We start from the raw sequence: 26,365 nt of genomic DNA on the forward strand, positions 1-26,365 counted from the left end.
TCTGCACTAAATAGACTAGCTCTATAATATATGTCCATATATATGTGTGTATATCAAATACTGCATGGTCTGCTCAGGCTTAGAAGATCCCATACCGTGAATGAGTTTGCATTTTTGTCCTCACCTAATCAAAGCCATGCCCACCACACTTCTAAAAACACCTATAAAACAAAGTGAAAACACTCAAAATGAAAACACAAAGACAAAAAAACTAAAAACAAACCAACGACTATTTAGATTGTATTGCAGTTTCATTAAACAGTACAAATACTGTTAGTAGTAAGGGTTTCACTAAATAGAAATTGATTATCAAATATTAAGCTATACTCAATACTTGCGTTTTGTACACTAGTCATTCGGGAAAGGGAGAACACAAAACAAAAACTAAACATTTAAAAACGAAAACAGCAAGCATTCGCAACAGCAAAAGCATGCCGTCCTTTGAAGAACAGAAAGGTAACTTACTACACACTGAAATACACTTAATCCAAAAAATGAGCACCGTTATCCACGATACATCACGTCCATGCAGGCTATGCATGGACATATACACATGTGCATATATACTCACACATAGGATGCATCGACTGATTGGAATTTCAAGTGCTGCAGTCCGGTACATTAATATTCATGTATATAGTCATATATAAGAAGTAACATTAACAACCTCAAATATATAAGGCACTATGGCTGGGGACAATTATACGATGCAGCGAGTCTCGTGACATGAACAATAAGAGCAACGTCTACGCATCTCTCCGTTTACATTTTTCTGCTCATGCAAGAACACATGCAGGAACAACCCTATTTAAATCGGTTAAGTGACTCGACATTGCAAACACCAAAGGACACCGAAAAAAGTACAAATACGTCAAACGCAGTACAACACACACTGTGGACAACATGTGCATCTGTCAACCTAGAGACTGGGATGGCTTTACAAATATGGATGTGTCTTGCACACGTAAGAAGGCAATATAGAAAAATAGCTGGGAACAGGGGTGCAAAGTTTTAACTATTCAACACCGCCCCAATTATTTACCTGTTTTGAGGAGTATTCATAGAAGATCCAATGCAAAGGTATATCAAATGTGCAAAACACATTGAGTGTGAGTTTCTTATCTACACATTCATTCAGTCATTCATACAATTTCTTCCTTCTTTCCCCACCCTGCTTCCCTCTCCACCACCGGAACTTTCTCCTTTTTTTTTCTTTTAAAGCTTAAAGTTCAATTACACCCAAGTCTACATGATTCAAAAAAATAGCTTGCTTTCTCTGTGGTTGTGCCATGGCTTTGGAAATGAAAACCATGTTGTTTGTGTTTTCGCAGAGGTTTCGCCCTGCGTGCTCAGCCCTCAGATGGTGCAAGGTGTATCTGGGGGTCCTGCCGTGGGTGAAATGCCCGCCGACGCTCAGATGTAGGGGTACTGGTTGATTTTGGTGGGGCTGAGAGGGAAACTTGTGTAGGCGGGCGAGGCAATGTATGAGTGCGGGGGGAAAAGGGGCTTGAACTGGCCCTGGTGGGGGTGCAGGGTGGGGGAGGGCAGCAGTCGGTGGTTGATGCCCACGGTGACCTGGTGCACGATGCCCCCCGGGTGGGAGATGCTGTAGGAGGGCTGGAGGACAGGGCGCGAGGACCCAGGAGAGGCCAGGATGTGGGCAACCGGTGCAGCCGTGACAAGGGGACCAGACGGGGGATAGGACAGCAAGGTGGGCTGGGAGTGCGGGTGGCCCCCGAGGTGTGGGTGGGGTGCCGTAGTGTGGTTTGGGCTGCCGTGGTGGGACAGTGTGAAAGTGTGCCCATGCATGGTGGGGGGGATGTAGGCCTGTGGTCGCCGGTGGGGGTAATTTCCGTTCCACTCCTGGTGGCAGGAGCCGTAATGCTGCACCTGAGGAGGAGAGGGTGAATATCACGCGAACTGTCAAAACACCGCTTGTCGCTTGGAGACGTAGTGGTATAGAGCAGTGATACTCAAACTCCGGCCCTCGGGCCCGCGGCACAATTTTGACTGGCCCTCCAGCTCAAAGTTGCGCATCCAACAAGCTTTAAACTGAGCAGATTGGACCTTCCGTTCCAGAGATAATGGCCAAAACATCTTGAAAACGGCCATAGAAATTGCCGATTTTCGCCGGGGGGTTTTTTTTCTCTCTTTTTTTTTACCAGTGGCTCTGCCTCTGCCCAACTTATTAGCATACCCAAAATGTTATTGTAGGCCTAATGCAAATGAAGAGATGTACTTGTCATTTTTGTAATGTGGCCCACCGGTTCAGAAGTTTGAGTATCCCTGGTATAGAGCATCTATACGAACACAATTGGCCTGTGTATATATATAATTAAAATTATCGCTGTAATGAACTCGACAGCGCGGTATTGCAGTTATTGCACCCAGCTCTAGGAGTAGGACCGAAAGCTCTATGTTATCCTGCTGAGGGTTCCTCACTGGCAGGTGAGTCAGTAGGATACAACAGCAATGTGTGTTGGAGGAATGAATTGGCAACTAAATTGGGGGAAAAAAGTAGTAAAAAGCTACAACAACAAAGTCAGTACAATTATATTGCTGCTTTCTGTAAATCATTTGAATGCTACTTCAGTGCAATGCACCAATACCCACCGATACAAATTCCTTGTATGTGCAAACATACCTGCATTGAAATACAATATAATAAAAATAACGTTTTCTTTTTTCTTTTTTCTTTCTGTCTAGGGTTATCTGATATTGAGTGTCTGGTAACATTCACTTCAATCATCAATAGCTTCTAATGACATCTCTTCTTCCACAGTTATACAAAGCGGCCGTCTAAATAATTGACAATGCATAATAATGGGGACTCTGAGGTACTACATACACTAACCCTGGTTGCCAAATTGTGTTAAGCTGCAGTAGCCTTTCTCAACTTTTGACTACCTGCAGCTTGAAAGTTCCCTATTTAAGCAAATGCCAGTTGACAGTTTCTCCAAAGCGCTTTTATTGTGAAATAATGCTTTCAACAATTTAGCATCATCCACCAACATTGACTTGAACATGTTTAATTATTCAGCTGAAAACATATGCCTACAGTAGCTCTACTACAGCAACTGTCTATAGTTGCGGTGCTTCTGTGACATACTGGAAGTGTGCACAAGAAATATGCCACTGACCAGTTCAGCTGAGACTAGCAAAATGTTACCCTTTAAGTTGGAAGTTCGTCTTTAGCACTTGGCATAACCAATATAGTTCTGTGTTTTAATGGATAAAGGGGCATAAAGCTTTTTTTTTTTTTTTTTAAGATTTGTTTTTGGGCTTTTTATGCCTTTATTTGATAGGACAGTAGACTGACAGGAAACGGGGAGAGAGACAGGGAATGACATGTGGCAAAGGTCGTCCGGATCGGCAATCGAACCGGCGACGCCAGCAGGCATCATAGCCTAGTATGTGGTATGCGCCTTGACCACTAGGCCAGCGGGCGCCCCTAAAGGGGCATAAAGCTTCACGTTCAATATTGATGTTGGAGAATTATTATACCAGTACATTTGATCATTTTGTGTGTTGCTACGCACAAATAACAGGTATTTAATGGCATCAGTGTTCGAAACGGCTGCATACGGACCTGCCCAAAGCTCATGGGCTGCTGCTGTTGATGCTGGAATGCAGGGGTGATCTTCTGAGGCCGGTTGAGGAGGGCAGTGGGGTGGTGAAGCTGCCGCCCGGGGAAGCCTCGCCCTTTGGACTGGCATGCCAACTCTTAAGAACGGGAGAGGGTGAAACGAAGAGAGACGGAGAGAGGGAAGAGTGCGCCATTACACGACACGTTAAAAATCTGGTGTCCGCGACATCAAAGGCGAAGGGGTAGAACAAATTAATAATAATAAATTAAAACAGGGATGAAACCGGATCCATGCGGCTTCATCGGAATGACAGAGATGAGAATGTTTGTGCCGGGAGGCTTTGAGTGATTATCGCCATTTTCAACTGTGTTTGATCAGATAAGATTCTCCAAAACACTCTGGCATCTGTCTTCTGAACATAATCTACATGTTTATAAAAACACATGTTTGGGAGATATGAGGAGGAGGAGGAGGGGTAGGATTTGGCGGGTGGGTGTAACTAAGCTCGTTCATAATATTTATAGTTCTTGTAGTGGGGGTCACACACCATTGGCTATAAATACCCCCGGCAGCACTAGAATAGCAAGCTGTGGCCTTTTATGTGAAGCTTTAGAGGCGACAGTTGGAAGGTTGGTGAGCGGTCAGGGGAATGCCTTTTGACACGAAACCTGCGTAATTTTGTCTGGGAATTAACACTGACCGCTCAACTTTCAATGACCTGTTAAAGGGGGCTCTTTAAAAGAGCACGCTCAACAGGAGACGGACAAGTCCAACCGGCCACAGCTGCAGTAAAGCCTACGCGTAGCATGCACAACCCCGCCGTAACTCCTGGAAAAAACATCCGTGTCACATTCATGACAGCATTCTCCTGTTGCCATGCATGTTTTGAATGTCTTAAGTCAGGACATGGGAAGCGTTATGGCGATGTTACGCATGCCACTTATGTAGCTTTACAAAACGGCACATCCACACAAATACAGAGCCTTGGAGAGCCTAAAAGGGCTCTCGGATAGCCAGCTGGAATCAAAGCCAAGGAGAGATGACAGCAAAAACCAATGTCCACTGCACAGCTCAGAGCAGATAGGTCAGGGCAGGTCACCCATAATCACCTGTGAGAACCTCTGTGGCCTACTAAGGCAGTGTAATCCAAGGCCATGTGACCTGTGGGGGGCAGACAGCATGCAGTGGTGACTGGATCTCAGAGCTGGTGTGACCTACTAATTATGCCCCCTCTGCCTGAGGCCAACAAGAGGCAGAGGGCACTTTAAAGAGCCCATCAATATCAACCAATGTCAGAAATGCAAGTAACTCAGGCATATAAGATAATAATTATTAACCCATTTAGGCCTAGAATTAGAAGGATTCAAAAGACACTTATAGAATCAGGTCAAAATTGTAATGTTCACGACTTTTCAAAAATAGCAGATCTACGAGCTCGCAGCGCGGCACTCGGTGCCGCGCTGTGAGCTTGTATATCTGCTATTTTTCAATAGTTAAAGCATAAAATAGTGATACACAAAATGTGTACCCGTTCTAAATGGGTTAAAGACATTTGTAATGAATAAATAATCAAAGAACACTAGGGTTAAGATGACAAAAAATGGGACAAATACCAGTTTCTTTTCTATCCAGTTGACTTAAAATGTTCCCCCCTGAAACCAGAACAACGCTGATATAAAGCTTTGTATTTATTTAACCTCAACGAGCTACAGTAACCTTTGCTGATAACAGACAATCAGTTTATTTAATATATGTCAGACGTATGGCCCAGTGTGTGGGATAGCCCGGTGCTTACCTGTGGTACCTAGCATTTCGCTGGCCATTGGGTGGTTGTTGTTGCTGTTTTGCACCCTCATCGGGGGCACCACCATGGTGCGCACCATTGGCTTACTGGGCTCAGTTTCCGGGGCAACGCAAGCCACGCGTGGCTCGCAGTTCTGGTTGCTGTCTGCGATGTAGCGGCGCTCTGCGAAGGGGCCACCGCTGTGGCCAGAGGAGTCGGAAGCAGGCGAGCCATCCACTGTGTCGCAGCCGCTCTCCTGCTCATCATCCGACATGCTGCAACAGAGCCAGAGCGATACAAACACACATTTCATTATACTAGAAATCTATATTTGGGCATAGATGACTCATCGTGACCTCATCACACGTCCGCACGTGTGACCGACGGACGGCCGGTGGAGGTTTTCATACTAAACTGCGACCTTACGGTCGCAAAAACAGTGTGATCACGCCTGAAATTACAGGGTTATTTTTCTGTATAATGTGATTGAGGTTCTAAACCACAATTACAAGTTGTTGGGTTGTTTGAATATTCAGCAGGTTTCACAATTCTCATTTAGAGCCAAGTGAATTGAAATGTTTTGATGTTGCCAATATGTCACTTTTATCCGATTAGATCAATTGTTTTTTTAAGATATTTTTTGCTTTTATGTCTTTATTGATATAGCTTACAGGAAATGGAGGAGAAAGATGGAGAGTGAAGATGCCGCAAAGGCCGTCGGGATCGGGACTCGAACCCGCGTCACCTTGTCATGCTACACTGAGCCTAAGTGCCCGGACGCTGCGCCAGCGGCACAGATCACCATCATTGTTTATCCATTTTGGTAAGTTTAGCTCCTGACCTGAGGAGATACCAAATGTACCTTCTGGGTCTCGGCTGAAAGAAATTGGGAACCACTGCTCTAGCTTGTACCGACATATCTACCTCTGCTATGAGCAATATTGTTTTTGACAGCAAATCTTGATTTAGTTTTAGTCATAATTTAGTCACCTGAAAAGTTTAAGTTTTAGTCTAATTTTAGTCTACGTTTTTAGGCGACTAGAGAACTAAAAGAAAGTATTTTGGCAGGCCTTGATGGCATCGTAATGACAGATTTTAGACTTGGTTGCGTGCTGAAAAAACTTTCAGCACGCAACACCTGAGAGCAACCAAACATAAAATGACTCTCTTCTCCACTAGTCCCTCCCTAACATTTTCATCTAGTTTTTATTTTGTCTTAGTTTTAGTCATCACAGCTTAGTTTTTCTTTCGTTTTTATTTATTTTTCGTCAATGAAAAAAACACAGTCGACAAACATTTTTCGTCATAGTTTTTAGTCGACGAAATCGACACTGGCTATGAGAAGGTTGATTTGGTTTGCCTGACAACCAGATGGGCATTTTAGAAGAGCATTTAGCATTTCAGCTGCAAAGAAAAACTCTTTGAAGGACACACAGCCTTACTCGGCCCTACAATAGCCCCTATAATAGCCATACCTGTTAGGGCGTTTGCAAGGTGAGGTGCTGGACTGGGCCGAGGTGGAAGAGCTGCTGCTCAGTGTGCTGTCAGGACTGCTGAGGGAACACACCCTCTCCATACTCACAGTGCTCTGACATGCCTCACAGTCTCCACTACCCTTACACCTGCACAAGGAAAGACAGAGCATCGTCAAGTCAAAGTTCATTTTTATGCAGCGCATTTCATAAACAGGGGAACTCAAAATCCTGGTTTGCCAATTCATCCATGTGTAAGAGTGAGAGTGTACACATGTAATCAAGTCAATTTGGTCATATTTGCACGCTCAATCCGTCTTCAACCCTTAACGGTTAAGGGCTTAACCCATTAAGACCTGGAATTATTTTATACTTTAGCTATTGAAAAATAGCAGATATACAAGCTCACAGCGAGCTCGCTGCGAGCTTGTAGATCTGCTGTTATTTTGAAAAATAGTGACAGTTTTTGCAAATCTTTGAATATATTTCTAAAAGCGGAAATTCTTTAACTCAAAATATTTGCTTCTGGGGGGTCCCTGGAACAACATTATCTTGAGATGGGGGTCCGCTTTACAATCACAAAAATAAACAAAATATTTGCAAAAGAGTGAACAAGTGTCTCTTCACTTCGGTGCAGACTTGCGGATCTCCACCTCCAAATGAACAGTGAGACTTTTATAGTGGAGATCGGGGTCCCAAAGACAGCAAAGATTTTCATGTGTACGCTCACAGCGTTACAGAATGACAAAATCAACTTGTGAAGGCAGGGTTCCCCAATTAGTTTTCCTCAAGGGCCGAATTATGTCTAGGGTACCAAGCCGAGGGCCACAACATTGCAGGGGGCGACGGTGGCGTTCCCGCTACTCCAGTGACAGTTTTCGTCGTTGTCGGGTGAAAATCTTGTATGTCCAAAACCGTTCGTTTTGAATTTATCATTTTAAAAATGATTTAAACTAGTGAAAACAGACGATCTACAAGCACACAACGCCTCGCGGTGCGAGGCGTTGTGTGCTTGTAGATCTGCTGTTTTCACTACTTTTGTGCGACGGCCTTGTATGATTTGCGAAAGAACGTACAAATTTGGAGATACGAGATTTCCACCCGACAGCGACAATATACTGGTGTTGTTGCTGCTCTTATACCACCATTATTACTGGGGTTGGTGTGGGCTAGACAGTAGCCCCCCGCGGGCCGCAAATGGCCCGTGGGCCGCCTATTGGGGAACGCTGCCCTAAGGGGACTTGTCACAGGGTTATCTGGGTGGGTGGGTAGTACTCACTCCCCCAGAGTGTGTCTCTGCGTGCTCTCCTCCTCGTCGCTGCTGATGCTGATGATGCTGACGGCCGGGCTGGCCAGGTCAGACATCATCACCTGCCGCTGCTCCTGCGACGCTGACACCTCGCTCACAGAATCTGGCCCCACCTTACAGCAGCCCTCCTCCGCTCCCCGCCCTGCTCCGGGCTCCCCACCAGCACTGTGTCCTTCCTCGGGGCATCTGGCCTCCTCTACATTCTTTGCCATATCAGCCATCTTTGGGGACTGGCAAGCTGAAATTTGGATGTTGGTGTTGTGGGAGATGTTGCTGCCCCTACAAAAGAAGATTGCACATTTTTTCCTGAAATGTATTTATATATATTATGTATTTTAAAGTTCATTCTGACCACTTCTGACAACGTTGTTGTTGTTGTTGCGTTCCAAAATAACCTCAGTGCTAGGATCGTGCAGCCTTAATTTCGTGGTAAATCTGTGTTTTTTTTTTTTCTTTTTTCTGGGATTCACACATCACAGTTCCAATAGACAATGGAGCGGGCAGAAGTGTCGCCAAAATGACCAATAAATGTTACACAGTGGGACTTTAATTCCCTTGGGCCTATTTTATACTTTATTGTATGACAGTGCAAAATACTACTCATTATGTTTTCACTGTTTTAATGATGAACCCTTCGGACCACACCACACAAGTTGGGAACATTATTAAGTCAGGAACATTGCTAAGTCAGGAACGATGCCAGAACGATGCCCCACCTGGTTAAGCAATACCAGTGTACATGTTGTCAAGAGTACTCATTGTACTGTTGTCAGAGTACCCACTGCAGTAACCGTTACCACAGTACTAACAATGTTAGATATTACAATCAATGGGTGATTTATAAACGGGCACCGGCCTAGTTGGGAACGATGAAAGTTGGGAATGCATGCCCCACCTGTTCATGCTGTACCCGTTGTACCCAGTGTGGTACCCACTACCATACGACCAATCAACAGATACAGGGATCCCTGATGTCATGGTGTTTTGTGACCACTTTGTGTGGTGTCCTTTCCTAGCTTGCGGTTGTGTAGACATGAATAAATAATTGAAAATGCATGTGTGACAGTGTGCACCAACACGCTCTGCGTCGTACCTGTTGAGACAGGGCTTGGTTCTCTTGTTAGCCGTGGGCTGTGGCCAAACCACATGTGCAATGCCTATGCTGATTGGCTGGTGGGCGGACATGGTCATTTGGTTCGTTAACAGGGGCGGAGGGTGGCCAATCATGGAGCTGTAATGGTTGCCATGGGGACGCACTTTCCTGCAATCAGAGGAAAGTGATTATTGCGGAGCCAAAAGACCACCATTAGTGACATACAGTTATAGTGTGATCTCACTCACTCCCTTACTGAGTGTGACTGTGACTCATCCCGTCATTAACATGCAGTGGAGCACGCACGCTATGTCAGATAACCGTTTCCACAGTGTGCGCATAGCAACCACAAACAGCAACACAACTTACGACATTCTGGCGAAGGACAACAACTAAGTCTCACCAGAGATATATTTTTTCCTCACATTCCTGAATGAATAATCCATACAAAATATTGTATAAACTCAGAAACAACTCTCCTCTCACAGTGTAATCCAAGTGTTGGCAATTATAAACGGATTATCTTTATATTTTTAGTTTTGATGCTAAGCTTGAACCCCTAGTGTCTTCCAAGTCATCAAAATAATATTCTCTTCATTTTTGGATTCTTCCTTCAGGAATGCGACAAAAACAAGGGTTGTTCAAGGGTCTCCATGAATTTAAGATTTCATGGCCGTGAGTAACTGAAGTCATTTTCGGAGGGTGAAGTACTCCTTTAATGTTAAATATGTCGTGACACCGTGGTAACGGACACAGTCATGGATTAAGCCAGTGGTTCTCAACCTTTTCAGGCCACGAGCCCCAAAATAATCCTGTTTTAACAAAGGACCCACCTATCCTGATGAGCACCAAGAGTTGAGGCATTACATTTTGTATAACCCTGGTTCTATTGTGTAAATAGCAGATCTACATGATCACAACGCCTCGCAACGCGAGGCGTTGTGAGCATGTAGATCGGCTATTTTCACAATTTCTGCCTCTAAAATGTAGAGGTATTAAAAAGTCCTTAAATTGCCACTCTAGAAATGTGCAGATACCCTCTATACACTTAAACTTCATGTTGGTTTGTTTACTGTTTTGTTTTTTTATATATTAATTTTTATTATGATTTTTTGAAAGACAGGACATCACAGACATCAACAAGACATAACAAGACAAACACACCAGACTATCATACACAAGTCAAACACGTGTAATTCACCTATCATATAAAAAATACAAAAGTACAAAACACGAGTAATTCATCAATCATATAAATAGTAAAAAAGTTAGCAACCTCTTGGAAAACATGGACATTTACTAATGTAGCTATTATGGACTAAACGTCCAGATGCGCCATAATAGGACCCCAGATGAACTCGAATGTAGTATGACTGTCCTGCTTAAAGCATCGAAGCCTCTCCAAATGAATAATTGACACAAATTCTGTAAGCCATCTGTTGAAACAAGGTATAGTAGAGGATTTCCATTCAGTTAAAATAATTCTTTTGGCTACTAGTGTACCAAGCATGAGTGTCTGTTGGACAGAGTACGGCAGAGAAAGAGAAGCTTCGGAGCAACCAAACAGGACAGTTAGTGCATCGGGCTCAATGCGAATACGATATACACTACTGTACCAAGCAAAAATGCTTTGCCAGAATGGAACAATCCTTGGGCACGACCAGAATGTGTGTCCCAGCGTGCCCTTGGATGTGTTGCATCTGTCACAGATATCAGAAATATTTGGATACATTTTATTCATTTTGACTTTGGAGTAATGTAATCTGTGCATCTGTGGTTTGTTTACTGTTGAGTGAACAATGTTGCACATTAAGTTAATCATCTGGGTTCCCCCCAAAATAATGTGGATTAAGGTAAAGATGCATTAATGCGTAGCTCTTACCCCCAGTCTCCCAGTCTCTGTGGGCCCGCCACAGTGTCAGATGCTATCGTGGTTGGAGGGGGAGGCACCGATGTCACCTGCTGCCAGGTGGGCACCAGTATCTGCTGGGCACGGTTGGACCAGGCCTGCTGCTGTATGGGGGAGGAGCAAAGCAGTTAACCACTGATTAGCCTCAAGCTCCCCACCTTCTGTCAGCCCCTCAGCCCCACATACAGTATGAGCCTCCCAGTCATGTTCTCGCTTTGGATATGGCTCTTTTCAACTACAAAGGGTAACCCAGAAACGCACACAACCCGCCACTTTCCAGAACCCTTGAAGTTCTGTGATGTTTTACGGTACGTCATTAAAAGAAACACATAAAAAGCACACAAAAAAAAAAAGCTGATCTACAATATTACAATGCATCGCAGCACAAAGTGGTGTGATCTTGTAGAGCTGCAATTTTCATTTTTATTCTGGGGTTAGTAAAACTTCCTGAATAGGGTCCAAATGAGGTTCTGAGAATATTATCTGCAACCGACCAGTAGCGCATGAAAGCAGAACCTGCATGGCAGTTTACTTAGTTCATGTAGTCAAAAAGAGCCAATAAAGGACATTATGTTACCAGCAAGGGTTGCAGAATTAAGCACCCTGTAGACAATATGCCTTCCGGTTGGTTCCAAGATTTCTAGCGGAAGTGCTGTGTTTAACGGAAGTTACGTTAGGGGAAAACCGGGGAAGCTCACTTCCGAGGAAGCTCACACAGCGGAAGTTGAACGCTTTCTGCCTTATATTGTCACCTGGCTTTTCTCTTCGCAGATGAGTAAAGCCTGGCTACGCGAGGCTAAGAATTAAGCACATAATAACCAGAACCATGTTTGTTTGTTTGTTTTTGTGTTCATTATGGATGCAGATCCAGTATACAAGTGAAAATGATGACTTTTTAATCAAGCATATGCCATCCTATGTAGATGCCATGTATCTGCCTCCTTCATTCCTACAGTTACACTGCCTGTTCTCTGTTGAAATGTTTTGTGTGTCCAAGACCAAGGACAACAATAGAGGGTATGCGCATGCATACAGTGAATGGCAAATCGAGTGGCAAATCGAGTGGCAAAGTGAGATTAACGTTGTTTAACATCGTTTAAAGCAATCAGATAGGTCCTTACTTTTTGGATGTATAGGCTTTCAAGGCCAAAAAGTAGTTTTTTGCCACTCAATAGGCGTTCCCGTATAACTTCCTGGTACGGTGATGATGTCACGTGCATACCCTCTATTGAAATAAGTCGCTGACTTTATTGTGTGTTTTCATTTTAAACATAACATTGAATAAATGAAATCAAATCTTGCGCAGCTTACCTGCGTGATGACTCCTGGTCTAATCTGTAGAGGTTGGATGGGTGCTTGGGTGACCAGAGGCACAGCGGTCTCCATTCGAACCGAGTAGCCCGTTGGTTTAGCTGTGTTGGCGTGGATGCCCCAAGGGACAAGAAGACAGGTTATTACTCTCAAGAGATTATCATCAATACAGGGTTCCCACACATTTTTACCAATGAATTTCCAAAACTTTTCCCAGAATATTTAACTCAATTTCCAAGACTATATTATAACAAAAATTCAGCTCAATAACAAGTCGCTTACTCCTATACGCAATGCCTAAAGACAGGTAGTGTATGCCAGTGGTTCTCAACCTTTTCAGGCCGTTCAGAAATAATCATATTTTAACTGGTGACCCCGGCACCCTGACGAGCACTAAGTTGAGGAATTTTGTATAACACGGTTCTAATTTTGTATAACACGGTTCTATGCTCACAACGCGCGTTGTGAGCATGTAGACCTGCTATTTTCACAATTTCTGCCTCTAATATTTGACAATTTGGCCCATGTTTAATTAGTCATTTCAGAGGTATTAACAAAATCAATAACCACTGACAATGCATAGCTATTTTTTTCCAGGACCTTCCAGGACCCTTGATCAATTCCAAAACTTTTCCAGTACTGGAAAAATATTTTTTCTAATTTCAAAATATTTCCAGGAATTTCATGACCGTGGGAACCCTGTCAATAAGAACAGGCTAACTAAAAGTTACCCTGAAAATTACTTGTGAAGCCATAATGGGGTGGCTCTCAAAGTGGGGAGTTACAAGCTCTCAATGCTAGTGAGGGGTCCCTGGCACAAAATATTTTTAGATGGGGATCCGCAGCCAAATCCTTGACATGGCAACCTGGGGAACCATGGAGAACCACTGCCATAATGAACAACACATGAACAGGACAGATGGAGGTCGAGTAGAGCAGGGGTTCCCAAACCTTTTTGTCTCAGGGCACCCCATAAATATGTTTTTAATCCGAGGCACCCCTACATTATAATTCTCACTCCTAGCACCTTATATTTATAGCATGTCGTCGTTGTCGGGTGGAAACCTTGTATGTTTTATCATCTATAAAATGTACTAAACTAGTGAAAACAGCCGATCTACAAGCACACAACGCCTCGCGATGCGAGGCGTTGTGTGCTTGTAGATCGGCTGTTTTCACTAGTTTTGTGCGACAGTCTTGTATGATGAATGAAGCAGGGCTTTGCTTTACCAAAAGACGTACACATTTGAAACTTGGAGATACGAGGTTTCTGCCCGACAGTGACGATATTTTAGTGATTATGGTGTGAGGAAAACGTTGAGATAATAGCAATTTTGGTTAGAACTGACTGAAAATAACTTTGTACTTCAAGTTTAAAATGATACTAAATATGTTTTCAAGTGTCCAAATAAATTCCAAATATTATCAAATGATCTCGCGGCACCCCTGGGTGCCCCGTCACCCACTTTGAAAACCCCTGGAGTAGAGGACTGGTTTGACGTGTCCTACCTTGGATGCTGGGGGGACACAGGATGAGAGCCTGCTGAAATGAATCGTTGCACCCGAACTGTCCACTTCCCGTCTGCAGTGGAATCCCAGGGTGCATCACTGAGGGGGCTGGTGGGGCCAAGCCCTGAAGGAGAAGAACAGCAGCTGATTACCCATTTAGGCCTAGAATTATTGAATGCTTTAACCAGTGAAAAATAGCAGATATACAAGCTCACAGCGCGGCACCGAGTGCCGCGCTGCGAGCTTGTAGATCTGCTATTTTTGAAAGAGTTGTGAAAATGTGTGCAAACCTTTGAATATATGTATTTTCAAAGCGAACGTTTGTAACTCAAATTTTGCTTCAGGGGGGGTCCCTGGAACTAAATATTTTGAGATGCCCGTCCGTGGCCAAATAAATATCATTTTGGGGGTCTTTCACCTGAAAAAGGTTTGAGAACCACTGACATAGTAGTCTCTCAAGAACAGACTGACTGAGCTCCAGTTAAGCGAAAAGGACCTTTTCTTTGACGATGGCTGGCCAGATTGCTGACATAGAAACATAGGTTTTTCAAAAGACCTTAGAAGGATTCAAAAGACACTTATAGAATCGGGTCAAAATTCTAATTTTCACGATTTTTCAAAAATAGCAGATCTACAAGCTCGCAGCGCGGCACTCGGTGCCGCGCTGTGAGCTTGTAGATCTGCTATTTTTCAATAGTTAAAGCATAAAATAATGATTTAACCCGTTCTGAATGGGTTAAAAACGAAGTATGGAACTATCAACAGTAGCAATTCAGAGCCAGTAGATGGCAGTGCCTCTGTCAGTGGCAGCAGGCTGTGCTTCTCTCAATCAAACAAAGTCCCAAAGAGATAAATAAAGAACTGTAAAGCCTGATTTATATTTAGGTGTGCACGGGTGTCACACGTTGAATATAGCGGATCTAAAAGGTCGCGTTGAGAGCTTGCTATTTTAGGTGCACGCTACTAAATATAAATTGGGCATAAGGATGTGCCTCTGACTCTTACAACTCTCCTGCCTGACTGTTTATAATCACTATGAGTGAATAATGACAACTAGAGCAGTGCTTCCCAAGTTCCAACCTTTTCTGGATCAGGGCCCCAGTTGAAAATCTCGAAAGCACTCACAGCCCACCCATCTGGCCACATGTTAAGAGCACATTTTAACATTTGACGAGCACTAAGAGTTGAGGCATTACATTTTGTATAACAAGGTTCTATTGTGAAAATAGCAGATCTACATGCTCACAATGCCTTGCTCACAACAGAGCGTTGTGAGCATGTAGATCGTCTATTTTCACAATTTCAGCCTCTAATATTTGACAATTTGTCATTTTAGAGGTATTAAACAGTCCTTAAATTGTCACTTTAGAAATATGCAGATAACCTCATACACTTAAACTTTATGTTGGTTAGTTTACTGTTGAGTGAGAAAACAATGTGCCACATTAAGCTATTCATCTGGGGACCCCCCAAAATAATGTGGGGACCCAACCCACAGGTTGAGAACCACTGGTTTATTTCACTGATTAATCAATCGGTTAAGTTGCGGGCGGCTTGTATAAGCGGAACTAACATACTATACTATAAGTTCCTGTTTATCACGATCACACTGAAAACTAATTTCTTAAAGTTTTAAAGGAAAAACACCAAGATGTAACCTGCTTGCTGCCAAGCATTAACATTTTCAATGTCTTCCATTTCCAGAATCTTTAGATTCTTACCTTTTAATGTGCACGATGTGCACGGGTCATGCACGGATAATGCACCACACATGTGCACGCCATTCACAGCTTTCAAACAAAGAATCCGCTTGGAAAATCCGTTCAGGCATTCAAAAGATATAGGCTATAGTGTTTTCTTCAAATGTAAACAAACATGGATGCCATGGGAGCTGCTGGGGCTTTTAAGCCGTGACATCATTTTGTAGGCAGAGGAGAATTCTGCCCCCAGAGCATTTTCTGTCCCTCGCTATTTCAACAGATCCGAGACGAAAATAACGACTAAAGTATAATTCTAACACTTTCCTTTCAACAACAAAGAGAAGAAAAATGTGTAAATAGTAAAAATAGTAAAAAGATTCACGGAAACTGGGGGCAGAAATTCTCCTCTGCCTACAAAATGATGTCATACTTAACAGCCCCCATTTTATTTTTTTTCCTTTTTTTTAACAGCAAACTCTGGAAACTCGGGCTTGGCACAGCTATACACAAACTCGAGAAATTCAGGGTTGGCACCATATGTGTTAACATTCATATTTTTATATTTATATTTTATATAATTTTGCAGATTATTTGGGGGCCCACTTTGAGGGCAATATCCTCACAGAGCCCACAGGTTGGTAATGGCTGAACTAGAACCACTACATAGCTCCAGCCTGGTGCTCTCTAGACCCACGTTATGCAACCTGTCCTGCCGTGCCTGCACACTTACACACACTTGCACATGACGATAAACAAAGCACTCTTTCACAGGCTAATACTAAAAAAAAGTCAGAACATTCTCCAATTAAGTCTGGAGGGGAAAGGTTTAAAGTTTACCTACACTGCTCTGTTTAAACACAAGTGAGAGCTGGCCAGCTTTACACGTGGAAGGCATGTGACCGGACATTCCTTCTCTAGAATGTTAACACGAATGATGATGTTGGCCTAATGTGCATGAAAGCTTAAATAAGTAACGGTAGTGAATGTGGTCTACGTACTGTATATGAGTGCTTAGAGTTTGGGAAAGAGATGATGTATACTTTTATTATTACATGTTTCAAACGCATCAAACTGGTTTCCTTCTATGGCATACTATATCACAGGTGGTTGAAACCGATGAACTGTGAATATTTCAAGGTGTTTTGCATTAGATCCACTCCACTGCAAATAAGGGTTGGGTCCCTGCTCCCACCCAGCAACAAGACCGATTTATTTTGCACCGGTGCTGTGACCTCGTCAACATGACGCAGCCAGGTTGCCATAACAACAGAGCTTACAACAATGTGACGGGCGAGACAGCGTACGAATAATTCATGCAAGGTAATTGTCTACGTCGCCATGTGAGGAGCAGATGAACTCAACAGCACAATGTGCCTCATACCATTTGGGATTTCTTTCAGCAGCTCTAAAATCTAGAGTCTACTACATGAGCAAAAATGTGAAATGAAAAGTATATTTGCAATGTGAGCAAACACTGTGTGCAAATCCCCATCACTCACCCACCATACTAAAGATAAAGCATGTCGTCGCTGTCAAGTGGAAACCTTGTATGCCCAAATAGGAACCTGTGGTCCAATGGATCCAATTTCCTTATTATTTAGGTACAGCTTGTTAATACTTTTAATGTGTTAAATATCTATAGAACTCCCCAACAGGCCACTGTCAACCTGGTGTCCCCAATTTTTGCCTATTTTTGCCTAGTGAAATAGTGAAGATAGTCAAACTACAAGCTCACAGCACTTGGCACATTGTGAGCTTGTAGATGGATTATTTGACTACTTATGAATGACATTGCCACACATAAAAAGTTGAAATATGGACTCCGACGTCGATGTGTGATAAGACGGTGTGAAGCGGCTTACTGGAGCGTGGATCCCGGCCATCTTGCTGAAGGGATGATTAACTGAGGCAGCCGTGGTGGTGGTCACGGGTCTAATGAATGGACCCTTGTTCCGGTTGGCCGCCTCGTACGCACCAGGACGAGCCCGGCATGCCTCCATGATGTGGAAACATGACTTGACACTGTAGGGATCATAAAGAGAGAGGATAAAGCTCAAGATCCGTTTGGTCAAAGCCATCGTTAGTGACATGCCTTGAGGATAGCTGGACTCACTGGTTGCTATGGGGGAAGTCGAGCAGATGCTGCATTGTCACAAACGGGTGGCCGAGAGCCTCGGCGGGGGGGATCCTCTTCTCGGCGTCTATCCATAACATCTTCTTCAGCAGCCCCACAAACTCCCGACGGTCTGCCTTCTCTGCCAACAAGTCACTACCTTCCAGATTCATCACCAAGTTCACCTGGCGGAGAGAGAATGACATTGCGTTTATCATAATCATAAAAAAAGATAAAAACAGGCAAGGTAACAAACAGAAAGTGTAAACTGAGAATCAGAGGATTTGGCAGAGGGGACTTTGTTCATTCATCAGAATATGATTCTGATGAATGAACCCCTAGTCATTTACTGTACGTGACTTCACAAGAATTTCCCCTTTCTTTCAATGACGCAAAAAACAGGAGGGAGTACGGAGATTTACGAGCATAGACCACCTGGGAATTTCCAGCTGTGGCTTCTATCAAAGAATGGAGAGTAGAAATTAACCTCGACTCTTTCAGGGGTGAGTCTAGTGTGTAACGGAAGGGAAATTAGATAAGGTTTGTTCCCCCCCCCCCCCCACACCTCTTAATACACGGTGTACTCATTTGTATTGATATTGTTGAAAGTGCACTTCCTCTGACGAAGGTCTAATGCACTACAGCACATACTCCCAACCACCTGATGTTGAGCTTCCTGTCTCGGAACCTTCACGCACTTGTGTGCTCTCATGTTTCAGAGCAGCTTGAAGGCTTGTGTGCCTTCATGCGTTGTGAACAGACTGTACGTGTGCTATAGCTTAAAGCTTGTGTTCTTTCATGCATTATGAACATACGTGCGCTATGTCATCCAAACTGCTGAAGATGTACTTCCGTGCTTCCTTTGATTTCATCCCCGTCTCTGTCTCGTGCTCGTCTGTCGACTACAAGAGAAGGGGAAAAGAATTGCTCCGATTAGCTCCAGACATAAGCGCACACACCTCCTGCAGAGCCACGCATAAGAACATGGTAGAAATAAACACTTGCCTGGTTTATACTTTACTGAATATAGCTGATCTAGCTCGTGACGTGTTGTAAGTTTGTCAATCAACTATTTTCGGCGCACACCTCCGTCATATGACAGAGCATAAATTAAAGATTAGCGAGGATTCAAAGACACTTATAGTGTGATTTATACTTTGTCATAACAACAGTGTCTTGTGCTGCAAATAGCCAAGCTAAAAGCTCACAAAACATTGGACTGTGACACACTGTGAGCTTTTAGATCAGCTATTTTAAAGGGATCCCTGGCTAATACGCCAAATATGCCCTAAATTTTTATTGTCCTCTATAACTACAATGTAAAAGTAAAAACACCTAAAATATTGTATTTCTTCTAGAAATAGCAAATCTTTCACTCAATAGGGGAAATGCCTGTCGCAGGTTGATGATGTCATAAAACCATTTGTGATCTATCCCTATGGAATTTATGGCATGCATGTGCAAATAAAAACAATCCTATGGTTAATATGAGCATCAAATCAATTTTTCAAATGGGTGTGTGTGTGTGTGTGTGTGTGTGTGTGTGTGTGTGTGTGTGTGTGTGTGTGTGTGTGTGTGTTTTCTTTTGCACATGCATGCCATAAATTCCATAGGGATAGACCACACATGGTTTTATGACATCATCAACTTGCGACAGGCATTTCCCCTATTGAGTGAAAGATTAGCTATTTCTAGAAGAAATTAAATATTTAAGGTGTTTTTCATTTTACATTATAGATGACAATTATAATGTACCGGTATTAAGGCATATTTGTCGTATTAGCCAGGGATCCTTTATGGTGGAAAAGTGAGAGAAAAGAAAACAAAGTAACAAACAGCTTGGGTTGTGTACACTACATTTCATTTCATGAAAACAATTAAAATCTAAATGAAAACAGAACCCGTATCATGACAGCTGTATCGTGTTAGGAGCTTCCTCCGGGGTTAAGACTAGGAAACAAAGCACACAATGTAATACATAAACATGGACATTAACAGACTGGACGACAGCCAAAACACGTCGTCACATACAGTACAGTAAGGGAACAATAAAGAGCTATCGGCAGTTACTAAGCAACACAGTTCGGGTTTGCAGGTTGTTGTTTTGGCATGGCCATTTTCAAACATCTATCCAAATATTTTTTTGCAATTAAATGTTTTAATGTTACACACATGTTGTTGATTTTATTTTGCAGTGTGTGTCTTTTGCTAGGGCTTGTGTTTCTATGCATGTTGTTAACAATTTGCTGAAGAGGAAATCCAGGTGATGCGTTTTGCTTTATTGAGAGAGCTAACCTGAAGTTGTGAGTGTGAGCATGTGGGTGTGAGCTGAGCACACAGAACGTTTCCTGTAGTTCAAAGTACTCTGTCATCTGCCAGGGTTTTGTCCTCACCTTCAGCCTCCATGCAGCATAGGGGGAGTCAGACTCTCTGCAGAAGAACCGTGCCGTCTTCGTCCCCACATTCAACAAATGTTCCCCTGGTGAACCCTGCGTCTGAGAAATGTAGCGAATCTGTACAGCAAACAGGGGGGGGAGAGAACATGAAACGCAAGGTTAATTAAAAATCAAACCTCGGTTCGAAGTGAAGCGGTGAATTTTTATTCTATGTGTTCTAGAGCTATGAAATCTGTGTTCTAGATCTATACATTCTGTGTTCTAGATCTATACTTTCTATGTGCTTTAGTTCTATATTTTTGCCAGACCCATGAAATGGGTAGGCCTACATAAGCAAATGTCGGTCTGTCCCTTTTCTATATAAAGGGTATATATGATGATGACATGATGATGACATGCCTACAAAAGGCATGATGTCATAAATGATGATGACAGACAGGGGGTTGGCAGAACCGGGGTCTGGCACAACCAGGTTGACCTGGTCTAGTTATGAATTCTGAATGAATGAATGATTTTATCTGGAGGGCCAAATTGTCATGTGAAGCTTGACCAATCCTTAATTCTGCATGCACGGGACATGTACGGGACAGACAAAGCCTGTTCATTCTGGACTGGAATGACCATATATGGACATGTACGGGACACACAAAGCCACTCCTTGGAAGCGGCTGTCACCACAAAAAAAAAAAAAGGAAAAACATAGAGGGCTTAACAACAGACTGTATTCATTTCTGTAGGCTTAACTGCATGAACCCTAGCATCTCTATTCTGAGCATGTCATAATAGGAGAACATTTAGCGAAAACGGAACGGGCAAAACCTTCAGCAGAAATAGCAGATCTACAAACTCACAAAGCACCACAATGTGATGGTTTGAGACTTTGAGGCCTTGCATATGGGCTATTTTCAGCAGAGGTTTCATGTAGAGGGAACAAAGGAGGGGACCCAGTATAAACCCCTGGGGGACCTTGGTGAACAAAGTACATAGGGTTTAAGTGATTACGCTGAATATGGAACCATTCAAGATCAGTTTCACAGCACATTATAATTGTATATTATTCAGTCTAGACTTTTAGCCCAGCCATACTTCTTATCCAACTCACTACATCACAACTATCATATCTCCAACGGTGACCCTTGCCCCCAGCTTTAATCAGTCCCAACAAGACATTTATGACAGCAGCAAGCATCATAAAAAGGCGTCAAAGATAGCATTACAAGCCAAGGCCTTTCCAAGTCACATCATCCATCATATTACACTGAAGTACAACTTTAAGTATTTGTATTTCCGATTTCCAATACTTTTACTCTACTACATCTCTGATCCAAATATTGCACTTTTTACTCCACTGTCTACATTTATTTGAACACTTTAGTTACTTTGTAGATTTTGATTAATATTACAAAACATACATTGAGCACTTCAGCCTTATATATATTTCGTCCATTTGAAAATAGCTGATCTAAAAGCTCACAATGCCTCGCGTCGCGATGCATTGTGAGCTTATAGATTGCTATTTTCAAAATGTACATTTGAAAACCTGAAATGGGACATTATGCGTACTGAGTACTTTTACTTTTGGTACTTCAAGTACAAGTACATTTTGAATTCCGGACTTCTACTTGTAAAAGAGTATTTCTACATTGCTTGGAAAAAATCAAACCTCGGTTCAAAGTGAAGCGGTGAATTTCTATTCTATTTGTTCTAGAGCTATGAAATATGTGTACTAGATCTATACATTCTGTGTTCTAGATCTATACTTTCTATGTGCTTTAGTTCTATATTTTTTTTATGAATTCTGAATGAATGAATGATTTTGTCTGGAGGGCCAAATTGTCATGTTAAGCTTGACCAATCCTGCACGGGATGCACGGGACATGTACGGGACAGACAAAGCCACTCCTTGAGAATCTATGGGAATCCTCAAAAAACATGTACAGGACAGACAAAGCCACTCCTTGGAAGCGGCTTTCACCGCTTCAAAAAATGGATTACTTTTCCCACCACTGGTAAGTATACTGTATACAGTAAGTACATGTGAGCGTGAGCATGTGTGTAGGGGCTGGGCGCAGACAGTAACCTTGGACATGTCAAATTCCAGACGTGTGGTAAATCAGACCCATCCCTCTATTTCCCTGCACCGATGATCCCACGACATGCACAACATTGAGGAACGGGTTCAAGGTCTCTGGGTGTGAGCTTTGATGCAGTGGGGGGGGGATGCTCTATGGTCCAAGTGCTAAAACGTTGCCATGTTAGAGATGGCCGTCCAGGGGCGTCAATTGGGTATGGCAGGGGTATGCAGATGCCATACCCTTGGTCCAGGGGGGAAAATAAAAGTTACTTTTAAATATAAATCCACGAATGTCTCTTTGTCTATCTGTTCTGGTTATTATGTTGTTAAATTACAGTAAAATAACTACAAATGCAAAGTTTTACAAAATGGTCACTTTAACTCATTCCCTGCCAGGCCCGATAGTCCCGAGATTATTCCAATGTCTTTCCCCGCCAGGCCCGATAGTCCCGAGAATTTAAAAAAAAAAAAAAAAAAAAAAAAAAAAATTCAAAAAAAATTTTTTTTCAAAAAAAATTTTGGACCCCAAAAAATGGAGTAGGCATGATAGCAATCGCGAAATTGCATGTTTAACCCCCATAGCAACCCCATCTTTCAAGCATGGCAGCCATTTTGGCAGCCATCTTTGTTAAACATAGTGGCTGTTATCTCATGAATGCCTGAACGGATTTCCATTCGGATTTTTTTGTTTGAAAGCTGTGAGCAATGTGGACACACGTGGTGCATTATCTAGGCATGGGTGTGCATGATCCGTGCACACCCAATTACATGGAAGTCTATGGAGACGAATGGCAGGTGGGAGTACGGAGGTATGTTAAAATGGCGGTCAATGTGTTAACAAGGTATTATAATTATTTACTTCTCTGTAACTTTGTAAATAACCTTATACTGCTGTGCTGCCTCTGGGCAACTAATTTTCCCCCTTGGGATAATAAAGGTATCTATCTATCTATCTATCTATCTATCTATCTATCTAATTATATTCTTCACACTTGTATTCTCCCCATCTTGACAAAATGGTATATTCCCAGGTCAGCTGCACAGGTGGAATTCATTATTGTTAATTGTGGCACGTTTACTAACATGCCAAGTTTAGCTGCACTCGAACAACCGTTCCAGGCTGCCATATCCAGCCCAAGAAACCGTAGAAACAGGGGGGAAAATTGAATGTACTTCTTAAAATAAATGTATCAAGCCTGTTGCAAGACACCAGTCATGTTGCCATACAGTACCATAGCATTTTCTGAACTGACGCCACTGTGGCCGTCAGACAACTGCTACAGTGATGAGAGTATCACTGGCCGGTTTATGAGAGAGGAGCCTGGCAAGAGGTCTGGCTGACGTCAATCACAGAGAGGTGTGAGAGAGAACATCCATTAGAGGGGGAGTGACACTCGGGGAGGGGCAAACAGAGAAGGGAACAGCGCGGCGCGGGGGGGAGAAGAGTGAGAAGCAGGACATGGGCAAATGTGGCACATTAGCACAGTTCTTACAGAGCACCTGTCCTGCCCGCTCGCACCGCTAAAATAACAAAGCCGGGGGGGTATCAAGGCCTTCCTGCACATCCGGCTAGCTCACATCCTATTAGAAACAAACACACATCCATGACCTCACTCTAATGCAAATAGTGCATATTTTCACTCTGAAATCAGCTGAAGGCTGAAAGACAAACAAAGTGTCCTTCTCGACCCCCAGACGAGACCAGTCAACAGACAGCGACCCGATCAGATGTCCCTTTATGTCTCACACCGCTGTCTGCGTAGCCCAAGGCTTTTGTGCTCCTACAAAGCCAAAACAAAAAGGGCTTATTTTTCATGTCTGAAAAAGGGAGAAATACTGTAGGCTGTATCAATTTCCAGAGGGGAATGAGAAAAAAGGAGAGAAATGTCTCAGATAAGCGGCAATGAGGAATGCAAAGATATTCTGAGCAGAAATATTTTCTACGCTACTTCTGAGGTCTTGATGCACCCGTCATTGGTCTGAGTGCACACACGGACGTGCGTGAGTGTGTGTCTGTGTGTGTGTGTGTGTGTGTGTGTGTGTGTGTGTGTGTGTGTATGTGAGAGTGAGTGAGTGCTAAGCTATGTAGGAGGTTTTGTGATGAGCCAATGCACCCACTATGACTGATTGCCTGAATTATGGACCTCATCTCGACTCGTTCACATTCTCAACCTGTCTTCAGAGTCACGACATCACCAACAATTTATCTCCCCCCTTCAGCCTCTCTCCCTCTCATTATGCAAGATGATGGTGTTTACCAACAAAAAATAGTCTGCCACTATCAATTCTAATAGGCTTTCACTTGAAGACTACTGTATGTGCTGCCTAACTTTCTCTCCTGTAAAAAGAAAAGGTGCATTTTCCACCCATAATAAATCTGTTTGTCCAAATAAATGCATTGTCCAAAATCTCCACTGCAATCCTTCAATCACACACACTGGCTTCTAATATTTGTTTTGATTCTAATTACTATGAAAATCTAACTCACAGCATGAACAAGTTTGAAAAATGTTTTCCCAGCAATATATCCCTTGGTGATAAATTGAACTGAGCTGACTTCATTCCATATAGTAACATGATGTAAACAGCAACAGAAAGAAAAACTGTGTGTGTGTGTGTGTGTGTGTGTGTGTGTGTGTGTGTGTGTGTGTGTGTGTGTGTGTGTGTGTGTGCGTGCGTGCGTGCATGCGTGCGTGCGTGCGTGCGTGCGTGCGTGCATGCGTGCGTGCGCGTGAGCATGTAGTAGGAAAATTCCTGTGACGGGAAAAACCCCTCATATTTCCTGGAAGGCGTGTTGCTGCAGCTCGCTGAAGCAAGCCACTGCGTTCATTGATGCAAACATAGTGCTTTAGAAAGCAGCTACCCTGGGCCTGCAGTACAATAAATACACTGGGAGCCCACTGAAGAGCACCAATGACAGACATCTGAATGCTAAAAAGACATATCTCATGCAAACTCATCCCCACACAATTCATTATTTCAGCTGATATTTCTATGTATATATATTTTTCCCCAAATCATTGAGGCTAATCACAATTAACAGCTATGACCTCAATATCTTACACATTAAGCATTGCAACAAACTGGGGTACTTCATAGCAGCATCCACCCAGAGCTTTGCCGCAACAGCCCACATAATGCGTTCAGTATCCACTGACCCTGTTTCCAATCCATCCTATTATTCTTCCTTCTCTTCCAGGTTGCCAGCTTTGGCTGGTCTTGCATGCAATAATAATCTCTTTATTATTATTTGTGATCAGTGCAGTGAGTGCACAGTCTGCACACACCTTTCTTCTCAACAACAGTGGACTTTACCAGAAGTATCTTAAGCTCCCATGAGAGATGCTTTGCTTTCTGCATCAGCCCCCTGCACCACCACAATGACAGAAGAAGACACATGCAGAGAGAGAGATGGTTATGCCTACCGTACACTACAAGACTTTGAAAAGACTGTCTTGTAAAAAAGACTGTCTTGTAAAAGACTAAAGCCTGACACACATGACATAATCTTAATTTAACTCTGCAAGTAAAACAATGGACCAGTAGGTGATTTCTTTGTAACTTGCATAGTCAAATGAACACTAGAAGTGGGGCATATGACTCTTGTGTTTTGGAGACTATGTCTGCTACACAAAGAAATATAAATAAAGCTAGCTGCTTTGACTCTCTCTCTCTCTATATATATATATATATATATATATATATATATATTTATATCTAGTACATACACAGTTCATACTGTATATGCAACTGAACTCCAAAGTGCTGAGAAGGTGTGAGGTAAGAAGTGGACAACCGCTGTCAGCCTCTGCTCTCTTCAAGGAGACTTGACGACGGTGCTGTGTTATGGTGGGATGAGGTAAGTAGAGGCAAGGAGAATAGGACGGGGGGAGAAGGAGGAGTTTGCAGTTATAAATACATTCTGCAGCGTGGGATGGAACCAGATCCCATGCAGAATGATGGAGGAAGAAAAAAGGGAGAAGGTGGGGGGCGGGGTTGATGGCACCAGCCCCCCTTTGGCTCCAGCCAGCTCACCCTGTGGCCCCAGGACGACACGTCATGCCAGCAGGCAATGTTGGCAAATGGACGGAGGGAGCTTTCCACAGGTC

At 43.0% G+C, this 26,365-nt stretch overlaps 1 protein-coding gene across 1 annotated transcript in view; it reads right to left on the reverse strand.

Annotated features, from left to right (window-relative positions):
* Positions 1 to 1,285: 1,285 nt before the first annotated feature.
* Positions 1,286 to 26,365, reverse strand: part of hipk3b (homeodomain interacting protein kinase 3b) — a 66,142-nt gene continuing 41,062 nt past the window's right edge. The window contains exons 4-16 of the mRNA XM_080730703.1: positions 20,180 to 20,299; positions 18,602 to 18,688; positions 17,787 to 17,971; positions 17,536 to 17,695; positions 13,974 to 14,097; positions 12,465 to 12,565; positions 11,127 to 11,257; positions 9,245 to 9,412; positions 8,122 to 8,430; positions 6,846 to 6,992; positions 5,383 to 5,645; positions 3,590 to 3,723; positions 1,286 to 1,890 (exon numbers count right to left, since the gene is read on the reverse strand). Of these exons, the coding sequence (XP_080586829.1) occupies positions 1,414 to 1,890; positions 3,590 to 3,723; positions 5,383 to 5,645; positions 6,846 to 6,992; positions 8,122 to 8,430; positions 9,245 to 9,412; positions 11,127 to 11,257; positions 12,465 to 12,565; positions 13,974 to 14,097; positions 17,536 to 17,695; positions 17,787 to 17,971; positions 18,602 to 18,688; positions 20,180 to 20,299 (2,406 nt within the window). The 3' untranslated portion in view covers positions 1,286 to 1,413. The remainder of the gene's footprint in view (positions 1,891 to 3,589; positions 3,724 to 5,382; positions 5,646 to 6,845; positions 6,993 to 8,121; positions 8,431 to 9,244; positions 9,413 to 11,126; positions 11,258 to 12,464; positions 12,566 to 13,973; positions 14,098 to 17,535; positions 17,696 to 17,786; positions 17,972 to 18,601; positions 18,689 to 20,179; positions 20,300 to 26,365) is intronic.

The sequence above is a fragment of the Nannobrachium achirus genome (assembly GCF_963921795.1).
Source record: "Nannobrachium achirus genome assembly, chromosome: 7".
Classification (NCBI taxonomy): Eukaryota; Metazoa; Chordata; class Actinopteri; order Myctophiformes; family Myctophidae; genus Nannobrachium; species Nannobrachium achirus.